Source organism: Bradysia coprophila, unplaced genomic scaffold (genome assembly GCF_014529535.1).
Source record: "Bradysia coprophila strain Holo2 unplaced genomic scaffold, BU_Bcop_v1 contig_232, whole genome shotgun sequence".
Taxonomy (NCBI): Eukaryota; Metazoa; Arthropoda; class Insecta; order Diptera; family Sciaridae; genus Bradysia; species Bradysia coprophila.
The window spans coordinates 6421695-6432733 of record NW_023503493.1 but is presented as its reverse complement, the minus strand read 5'-3'; the positions used below and the strand labels follow the sequence as shown (position 1 = coordinate 6432733).

General features: G+C 37.1%; 2 protein-coding genes and 1 long non-coding RNA gene across 3 annotated transcripts; 2 read left to right on the top strand and 1 right to left on the bottom strand.

The window, feature by feature from the left end:
• Positions 1-838: 838 nt before the first annotated feature.
• LOC119076039 (nuclear RNA export factor 1) lies at positions 839-7107 on the bottom strand. The gene is made up of 10 exons (XM_037182662.1): positions 6913-7107; positions 6577-6788; positions 6383-6502; positions 5726-6247; positions 5546-5655; positions 2643-2679; positions 2333-2565; positions 2096-2264; positions 1697-2028; positions 839-1379 (listed from the first exon to the last, which is right to left on the bottom strand). Exons 1-10 carry the CDS (start codon positions 6995-6997, stop codon positions 1280-1282), a joined length of 1920 nt encoding a protein of 639 aa, XP_037038557.1. The 5' UTR covers positions 6998-7107; the 3' UTR covers positions 839-1279.
• On the top strand, positions 6181-6784 carry LOC119076201. Its single transcript, XR_005087570.1, has 2 exons — positions 6181-6294; positions 6326-6784. It is a non-coding gene; the product is annotated as an uncharacterized LOC119076201 (long non-coding RNA).
• A 1176-nt stretch (positions 7108-8283) lies between the features above and the next one.
• Positions 8284-9009, top strand: LOC119076153 (1,2-dihydroxy-3-keto-5-methylthiopentene dioxygenase). The gene has a single exon (XM_037182837.1). The coding sequence runs from the start codon at positions 8405-8407 to the stop codon at positions 8948-8950; it is 546 nt and encodes a 181-aa protein (XP_037038732.1). The 5' UTR covers positions 8284-8404; the 3' UTR covers positions 8951-9009.
• Positions 9010-11039: the final 2030 nt, after the last annotated feature.

Below are 11039 nucleotides of genomic sequence, written 5' to 3'. Positions count from 1 at the left end.
CATATTGTCAATATCCTACAAAATCAGAATAAGATCTTTTTCTCAGAAAATAGGATGTCGTGCCGTGAATTCAAATAACTACTCGATAGTCTCCACTATCTATCGTTAGTATGCACAATATCGAAGGACGACACCAATTGCTCATACATTTCTACTTTCGATATTGTACTAACAATGTAGTAGAGAGACCTATAGAGTAGTCATTTGAACACATGGCACCCTAGATTCCTGCTGTCCTTGGAACGATGAATCACAATTATTTGTGAAAGTCTTCGTTCCTACAAAATATCCAAAAGCGTTTCGGACTGGCCTTCCTTCTGCACCCATTCCCATTACTTTAAAACAATATTTTTTTGTGAAATGGCTGCATCGGATTCCCGGACAACGTTGGAACCAATGGATATGTCCGCTCGAAAAGTTTCAAGTTTTTGCCTAGTGATTGAGGCTTTGATTGCCAGAGGTTTCCATTGAGCTGCATGATCTTGTATACACCTAATATATTACTCAAATGAAATGGCATGAGTTCGGTTTATACAAAAATGTTTTATTTTCTCTTCATTTAGTCTGCGTAACATTACTTGAACAAATATATTTTTGTTGCTGTTGTTTGAAATAATTCGACTCGGATTTACTTGTAATGGTGCAAAATTCTTAAGACAACATACTAAGCTAAAGGGAAAAAAATTATTTAGACTTACAGATACAATGTAGAGGCGAATAAAATGAATAAAACTTTGCTAATTTAATCTAATAAAAAATTCGGTTAATGTAAAATTCAGTTCATTGAAAATACATTTGACTTGTAACTTAAACACAAATTTCACTGTTAAGAGAAATGATAGTTCGGTTGTTGATGACGATTTAATTACATTGTGATGGGGAGGTAAAATAGGTATTTAAATATATATTCGATTGGACAGCACACAAAATTGTCAGTGTGATATCTCTGTTAATTGTTTTAAATAGAAAACAGGAAGAAAGCAAATTAACTAAATGTATACAAGACAAGGGCACAATTCGCCAGAACAACCGATTTTATCATATTCAGTCCATTAAAATCTATTCAAATTAATCTATTTACACAAAATAGAAACCACACCCGGAACGCTGAAGTTCAATTTTTTCTTCTTTTTTTTTGTTTTGGTTTTATAAATTAAGATTTTTTCATTTATTTACTTCAGTTACAATAAAAGTAATGAAAGCAAAAAAAAAAATTAAAAATTCAAAATTACTCTAAAACATCAGACACGCTTCCACTCCACACACACATATTTCGGGTTCACTTTGCGAATGCCTCGGCCGGTATCTTGTGCTGGTTATTCAATTCGGTGAATACGAATGCGGCTCGGTCAAAGTCCCAGTTTGTTTCAATCAGACATCTGTAAAATTGAGGGAAAATGACACAAATTATTGCGATGTAAATGGAATGGAGGTGGAGAGGGGGCCAATCACAGAACGTTGATAATCTCTTAGAATCGGACAATCATCAGGTATCAAAGGTTGTCACAGATTCGTTCATATTTTCCCAAATTGGTCGAAAAACGTAATTTGTGAAATTTATGGAAAAAATCAGAAAATTTTGGAAAAACCTGAGAAAATATGTGAAAACGTTTTGCCAACAATAGTCACCGATTTCGGTGGAATGAACAAGCAAAAGGACTTCTGGTCTCATGGCAACAATCAACACAATACTCACTTTTCACTCCACTCCAAGTTCATGTTACTTCGCTGTGACATTAATTGGACCATTTGCAATTTAGTCGCATCGTCGGTGGACGATGGTGCCGATGTGGATGGTGCTGGAGCTGCTATCGATGGTGTTGGTGCTGGTGTCGACGGAGCGGTCGTTTTGAATGCACTCTTTATTTGAACCATCGTCGGATTGTTTATGTGCAGCATTTCGTTTTTGATGCAAAAGCCGCTTCCCGATGGCACAATGACGAGTATGCGTTGAAATGAGCAGATGTTTTCGGTTGGTTTGGATCGTTCGCGATACAGTCCGGTGACCGTAAGCAGCATCAATTTGGGCTAGAATGTCAACATTAGCATTACAACTGTGTCGAAGTGACGGAAGGTTGTATCGAACGTAACTTACCGTAAAAAATGACAAATCCACAGCGAATGAGTTGGGATCGTGTTGTGTAGCTGGTAATTCAGATAAAAACGAAACCACTGGCAATCGGCCGCTTTTCAGGTGACGACCTCTGGCTTCGTAATCTTTTATTCTTAGAATGTTCCGATTGTGCGGCAGGTATGACCCCAATCTTTGAACGGAAACAAACGGAATCTCAGTAAAATAAAACGATTCAAAGTCTCACCAAGATTAACTCACCGTTGACCCTGTTGCGAACTATGTGTTGCCGTTAATGAGAACATGGCATGTTCATGATATGCATCCAGTAATGGCTGTCGATTGTCCGAATCGAAGATGATGAAATATTGTTCGAGGAATTGTCGAACAATATCAGCACCACTGTAATTGCACAGGTATGATGCCTTCGGTGACGGCATATTCATCTCGTCGGGAATGTCGAAGCCCATTGGTGGTGGTAGATTGATGAAATCCTGAAAGTTGATTTGAACAGGTGAGAGAAATTAGTTGCGATCGAAAGGGAGACACTAGTCGCAGAGCGTTTTCTTACCAATCTTAGCAGCTTTGGGAACTTTTTCCGAATTTCGCTGTGAAAGAATGGGTTAGTTGAAAGAAAATTTGGTAATTTTGGTGTATTGATTTTATCGGGTTGTTCTGACGAGGGACTTTGTTATCATATAAGAGTGGAGCGGTTTGTCAATGATTTTCTGGAGGTAAAATTTGATTTCTTTGCAAAAAATACTTTGAAGTTTCCACTGGACACTGTCCAGACGAATGAACCAATGGTAATGATTTTGAAGCAACATAAAAAATAGATTTACAATCAGGGTTTGATCAGAGTTGTTGTTGTTGTTTTCTTTTATGTTTCGTTTTATTTTCTTCTTTTTTTTTCTTTTTTTTCGAATTCTCTTTTCATTCGATCCAACTCATCTTGAACAGAAACGAAATGACTTAAATGTCCACCGGCCGATCGATCCATAATAAGCCAGGAGTCGTTTCAACATCCACAGCTTTTTTGGGATTTCTCTTTAAAATGCTCAATTCACATTTCCTCTTACACTCTTTCACCCAGTTTACACATTTCCTTTTTGTCTTTTTTCTCTTTCACACATACTCAACGCACGCATTCAATTAACCACACACAATATGTAAATTTATCCGAACCCGATCATTATTGACAGACACCTCTAAAAAGGCACTCGGCACTCGTGGTTACAAACAACCGAGTGTTTTTGTGTCACACTTTTAGGGTGCTGACTGTGATCATTTTGGTCGCATTTGGTCGGATTGTACTTCGATTGAGTACGTGATCGCTGGTTTTACATAGGTTGATCATGTAGCGGCTGTGTTTGAAACGAATCGAGGGCAGATTGTGGACTATTAAATTCGTCGTAATTATTCGGTTGAGTGTTCAGTTCAAAATGAGTTTGATTCGAACACAGTTTCTGCGTGCTGGTTTTTTCGCAGTTTTTCTTTGGTTCGTTTTTTTGGTTTGTTTTTTTTCTTTTAAATTTTTTTTTTGTTTTTTTCCTCTTTTTTGGTTTACAATTTGATTCGTCAAAATTATCTATTTTTTACATCATCACGAAGCTAAATTTGCTTTTATCCAAATATTTTCGTTTAGTTTGTGACTTCAAAGTATTTTTATTTAAAAAGAAAAATCAATCGACATCGAGTTTAGGGTTTACTGTACCAGCACTGACTGACGTGCATTTCGACAGAAAAGATTAGGTGGCAGCCACCACTTTTTTATAGGAAACAATCACATAATGGAAAACATTTTCTGTTGAAATTACATTCAGTCAGTGTTCTACATGGGGGCTCGTATGTTTCTGGTAGAAAATTTTCTTTATAAAATATAAATTTAAACATTTGCAGCATACTGTGGACTGGACACCAGGCATAGTCATAGAACAAAATTGAGTAGTCACGACAGTGTAGCATGTGGTCTCATTTGTTTTACACTGTTTCAAGGTCATGTGATTAGAGTAAAAATTATTCTGTTTGACACAGGCAATATTTGACATCTGCAATATTCTATAACTATGCTAGGTGCTTTGTCATAATATATTAGACTTTCACCAACCCATTTTCGGTTGTTCTATTAAATATGAGGTTATTCTAATCATCAAATGTGTTATGATACACGTAGTGAATGATACATTTTAGAGCAAAAAAAACATTTTTAATTCCAATTCAGTAAATGAAAATGCAATAGAAAAGTTGACCTCTGAGAACATAGCAAAATTTACTTTATCACTTAATTCTACAATCGACATTACAGCGAAAGAATGGTAAATTTTAACTGGACAAATATAGCAACTTTTGGCACATCGCAATTCGCATCATAAAAATGTATAAGCCCAGACGTGAGAACCTTCTAAAAATTTGGAGCCACTGAGATATATTACGACCGAGCGGAGAACTATCCGCGTTATCTGCGATAGGACTTGCTAAAGTAGAGTTTTGACAAAGGAAATCGGGTTTTTAAGGCCTCCATGCACCTACACTGTTTAGCTCTCCATTTTTTTTTGTCCAGTAGCAAGTGTAGCATGCTCTCTATTTACTCGACAGTTTGTTTAAGAAAGAATGAAAACTACACCTCTTTACTATTGTTTGAACGAAATGGCATATAAAATGGGAGCTAAACGGTGTAGTTGGGCGAATGTCTTCACTTTTACTAATCATAAGCGGACATTTTTGGCTTTACATTATTATCACATTAACATCAATGGCCGTAGCGTCTGTGACCTAAATTTCTATAAATTCCCTTTTACTTCAGTAAATTATTTAACTTTTCAGGAACGGCTTAATCAACTGTTAACGACATCAATGTCAAAAATGAACAATGTTCTGGGGTATGGTCAAAACTTTGGTGTGCCAAATACTGTAGGTGTTACGTTCAACAAAGGATGTAATAGATTCCTTGATTATAAATCGCGACAAGATTGTCATTCCGAATAGGTTAATGTAGCTCTGCCTTATGTGAAATCAATTACAGTACTTCGATGGATTTCGTTGTGAATTTGAAGTTTGGTTTTTGTGGAGGCCCAAAACCGAACAAAATAAAAGTACTTTTCCGAAGGGAGACAACGACAACCAGTAAGAATTTTCGTAGAATTAAACTCCGATTCCGATCATCGGATGAAAAACAACCACTTCACTGGCTTGGCTACATCTATACCTTCGCAGCACTTTTATTTTGTTAGGATGGAACAGTCTACAGAGACTTGCAATTTACATAGATTCACTCCACACAATTTTCTAATATTTGCACGATATAAATTCCCTCGAATTGAAACGACGCAATTGGAAACCGGAAACGAAATTCAATCACCGTGTACAATCACGCTTGACGTCGTTTCTCCAACAATAAAATTTAATCACAAAGTGTGTGCGATGCACAAAATTCATCCACAATCGCGAACGAAACGTATGGTAAAATAGTGATACCTGATGTAGACAGTTTCCTCGCGCAGTCGGTCCCTTAACGGATTTCCCTTCAGCACCAAATCTACCAGTTGACATTCTTTTAGTGCGTCCAATGAATTTGGCGATGTTATCTGCGGAGGGGACAATGATTGATACGTTTATATCGACGATTTCTCTTGATAAATCCTCCGACTGACTCACCTTATTATTGGCCATGTGCAAGATTTTCAAGCAGGGCAATTTTTTGGCCAAACACTTCAGGTGATCCAACAAATGTATTTTGTTGTCACTCAAATCCAGTGCTTCCAGATCGGGTATGTTCTCTGCGATTATGTCAATCGCTGCCAACATTATGGTCGGCCTAAACAGTGCACAAAATATATCTTTCAAATCGACGTCCGTGTGGAATTTCGTCAGATCCAATGCCTTCGTTGCAGCCGTGTATCGTTTTGCCATTGCCAATTTCATTTTCTCCTTCAAATTTGCGTCGATTTGCACTTGCGGTATATTGTTCCGCACACGAATGATCATCTTAAAGCCGTCCGGTAAGGTGATACGACGGTCACCTTGCAATAGCGTCTGGGCGATTTTGATGTCGTCCACATAAAAACAGAGAGCCGACGATTCCACTTTGACGTAATGTGGTATGAGCGATTCCGGGGCTACAAGTGTTTGTAGCTCTTTCAGGACGTACTCCTTATCGTATTTCTGGCCATGTGGTACCTGCGAACGGAAGGATTGGAATTGAAGACATAGTAGAGGAACACTCAGTAGCCTTAATTCTATACAAATTGCCGTGAGGGCCGCATACGCCTTCCACACTACAAAAAATATGTTTCCCAAGAACACTGCACTTACGGTTACTAGAAACCAGCCCGATGTACCACTAACTAATTTTCGCATTCCAGGTGGTCCGTGGCCCGTACGAGGTACAGGTGATCCACGTCGGCGAAGTCTTGCATTCGGGTTTCTGTGATACTGAAAAACAAAACACAAATTTTCGTTGGTCCAAAGAGTAAGAAAAGGAAATGAGAAGACCGCGGAAGACTTACGTTCCCATCACGATTCAGGCCATTGGGAAAATCGACCATGTCATCATCATCATCTAGTGTGGTTCGTATTGCTAAATTTAGATTCTTTTGTGGTTTGTTGTTGAATTGACGACCTCCTGTTCCTCCTGCACCAGACGGCTTGAAACTGACACGGCGGGTGTTCTTTGTACGATGCAATTTATTTCCAGTGTTTTCACCGCGATCATCGTGCTCTGCGATGAAAATTGACGTTGAAAATTGGCGAAAAGAATTTCGTGGAAAATTTTACAAGAAAAAATGGCGTTGAATGAAAACACGAAATGAAATTGGTGCAATGCGTGCGACCCCATCATTTACCTCCGAATTGGTTTCCTCCGTTGTTGTATCTATTGTCATTGTTCCAGATTCTATTACCACCACGCCTATTATTTTGTCTAGGCATTTTGGTTTGATTTTCTTTTCCGTTTTCAAAATTAAATTGAATGATGAAATTGCTTGGATCGTCAAGATTCAAGATTCTTTTGTGTCACACTAACAGAGTAGTAGACATATAGTAGAGCTGTCACCAGAGGGTGTAGAGAATTATTCGTCAAATTTCTGTGAGCCGCCGATGTCGTGCAGTGCTGGCAGATATTAGTCCAATAGGTTTGTTCCAATTAAACACGAACTTTGACAATGCGAATGAACATAGCGAATTCCTTTGTAAAGTTTTCGTTACAATTTTCGTCAACCTGAAAGTTGAGGTTATGTTGCCTTCTCATCAATATTTATATGAAAATCGATCTCTATGGATGAAATCGTGTTTGTACGGCCTGTGAAAATGCCTGTTTAAAGTTACTTGGAACAAACCTATTCTCCTGGATGTAACACAATCCTAACGAGAATAATTCCCATTGAAATATCATTACGTACAAAAATACCAAAAACGCACATTTGAAAGGTATTTTTATGTGCTTTAGGGCCAAATAGGAACCCCATAAAATCCCATTTGGCCCAAAAGCACATACAATTACCTTTCAAATGATACGTTTTGTGTACCTCGAGAAATTTCTGTAAGTCTTCGGTTGAAAACTTTAACTACCCATATTTCAGTGTGGATGAATTTTAAAACCAATAAGTCCCTATTCGGCTCAATAGTACTTTTGTGTGTACCTATCTAATGACATCCCTCACGAGACTGTGTAACTGGAGACATTTTTGTAAGAAAAGTGGAAGTTTTCGGTTTTTGATCACCTTTCACCAGTCACACAAGCTTCGAAGAATTTTTTTGAAAGTGGTTTTGGCTTCTTACGTTGAAGTCCTTTCTAGGTAGGTACACATTAAAAAGTCCACTGGAAAATGGGTCCGATTTCAGTAGGCCCTTTTTCAAAAGAATCAAGAACATTTTTATTTAGTATGTCAAATCAGATTTTCATATTTGTTTAAACGTCAAATCTCGTTCGTCATATTAATCTATAGCCTGGAGAGAAATGGTTTACGTTTAGATTCTCAGAAAACGTCGTTTTGTGTGTTCAAAATTTTATCTGAGAAAAATCCACTGATTGCGTCAAATTTAGTTGCTGCCTTCCTGAGTGTTTTAACCTGTTCATTGAGAACCTAAGGTTATGCCGGTTATGCTAGATAGAATGTCATTGACATTCGTCATCTTTTAACTTCAAACAAGATTGACGCAAAGTCTACAATGTCGTCACAACGAAATCTGTCAACACTGGATTTGGTGACAACTGGAGTGACTTTCTGTTTCTTCACTTGATCACCAGAGAAGTCAAGGTTCAACAGTTGTTTTTATCAAAAATTAGATTAGAAAGTAAATTTCGGAGTAATAAGGAACATTCAATTCGCTTAAAAAATGGTTCGTGTTTGGTACATGTCAAACGATATTATCGATCAACGTCTGGAGAACCATCTAGACCCACCAACATTTCTGACGACTGACGAGCTGTTCAATTCGACGGGAGTGGAATTCTTCCTATTGAATGCCAAAACGTACGAAGCAGACGGAGTGCTGGCCAAAATACGCAAAGACCGAGGATACAATTACGAAGATCAAATAGTTTGTTCAAAGGAATGCCTTGCCGACTATGACAATAAGCTGAAATCATTTTTCACCGAACATTTGCACACCGACGAGGAGATACGATTCGTTGTGGATGGACGTGGATATTTTGATGTTCGTGATGGAAGTGATCGATGGATTCGGATTGAAGTGGTTGCCGGCGATATGATCGTTATTCCGAGTGGTATTTACCATCGCTTTACGCTCGATAGTAGCAATTACATTGTGGCAAAACGATACTTTGTCGGCGAACCCGTTTGGTTGCCTTACAATCGCCCGTCGGACGAAATGGATGTTCGAAAGGACTACTTGAGAAAATTGTCGGAGGGATTCAAGTGAAGTTGAACTTGTTGTTCATCGAGAATGTAAATAAGACGAATGTTAATTTGATGCAGGGCCTATTTTTGAGAATGTGTTTTTGGAATTTTAGGAATTTTTCAGTAATTTAAGGAATTTTAGAATTTTTTTAGGAATTTATGGAATTTTTTTGGAATTTTTGGGATATCTTGGAATTTATTATTTTGTTATTTAATAAAGTTCATACTTCAAATGCACTGTAAATCAGGTCAATATAGAAGAACTTTGTTTGGATTCCGCTCTAATAAGTATAACATGAGATAATGATGCTCATGACCAATTTATGTGGTAATATACTAGGTCTGTGACGTGGCATGAATAAAAACGGTAGTTACTTCAGCGAAAAAGAAAGTTGAACTGACTGAAATTTAGATACAATATTTGTTTTGAAAGTCAAAATTGAATTCTTGATTGACGTTCGATGGTTTTACGTAGATATGCTTTTTTAAACACTCCTTTGAACCACTCTTGCGATTTTGCCTTCGAGTTAGCTTTCGGTCTTCTGTCTTTTTCTGCCATCCTACAATTTAATGCCGCTGTTGCATCGAAATCAGCTACTATATAGGCACATTTGTATTAATATACAAATAATTGTATAAGGTCGACTGAGATAGTGAGGCCCGGTCGTCATCCTTAAACAATGGTTCTTTCATTACGTTTTTGTTATCGTTATTTTTTTGGACGCACTTCAAGCATGAGTGGTACTCTAAATATGGTACTGAAGCTTGGCAGTTTGTCAGACATCTGTGGAACACGGTAAAAAACAATAGAGTGTTATGATGAAAGAGAAGAAGATATTTTGACAAGTACCCCAAGGCAAGTTAAAATAAACTGGTCTTCTGTCCTCTCACTCTCAACGTACCACGTTGAAAGAGAAGCAAATACTTTGACAAGTACCCCAATACAAGTTATAATAACTAGTCTTCGGTTTTCTCGCTCTGATCATAACAGTCTATTGTATGGAAAATAGTACTATATTTGGCAGCTGTCGACTATGATCACTTTTGCTTGAAGTGCGTTGGTCATTCTACTTTGTTTAGACGAATTTGACACCAAATGATTTGATCTTGAATTAAGACGAATGAGTTGGACTATTTTATTTGAAGGAAAATTTAGACGATTTTTGTTGAATGTTTTTAAGACGAATTCGTTGTTAAATAGTGCTCCACTCAGAAATTAACCGGAGCGATAAGGATTCTTTCTTTTTTTTGAATAAAGAGTTATTTATATAAAAAAAAAAGGTTACAAAAGCCTATCAAATGTTACGTTACTGTCATAACCAAAAATCTATGGATACGCTGGTTAAATGTTAAATGTTTATGGAAAAAAGAATTGTCGGTAGAAGAAAAAGGAGTTGCAAATGAGTTGTAAATAAGTTGCATTTCAGGTTGTTTCCCCCTCAAATGGTACACAAGTTGAAACGGTTTTTGTAAACGAAATATTTTTTGACACTTCAAGTAACACTTCCTTTTTTTTAAATATCGATATATCAAGCGATATATCGTGATAAATATATTAATTACTTTAAATTAGATTAGAATCTGATACAAAAATGAATGCTCACTTCGCTTGTAGTTCTTAGGAAAGATATTTTTCAATTTCTCTTCCTTTTTTGAGAAGATTTCGCTGTTTTTGGGTTGAAACAACGCACTTCAAGCATGAGTGGTACTCTAAGTGGAGTACTGAAGCGGGACAGTGTATCAAACAAATTTTGGCACTGTAAAAAATTCTGGAAGAAATTTTCATACAAAATGTACTCTATTTGGCAGCTGTCACTCGAAGCACTTTTGCTTGAAGTGCGTTGGTTGAAAGCTGCAATTCGGCTATGCTCACAGAGTACTTGGTATATTATGTATAACCAATCAATATACTACAAAGTGCAATACCGTATTTTCGTAACAATTTCAAAATCGGGATAATGAAATTTAGATTAGTGACGATTGTTGTTTTCAGCGCCTTTACAATTAATTTCTCTTTTTATTGTGAACGCCAAGCATAAAAAAGAGTAAACATTTGTCTTGTTTTCGATGAATTCGCAATTTTTTGGGTTTCAAAGAATTTTTAGACCCGT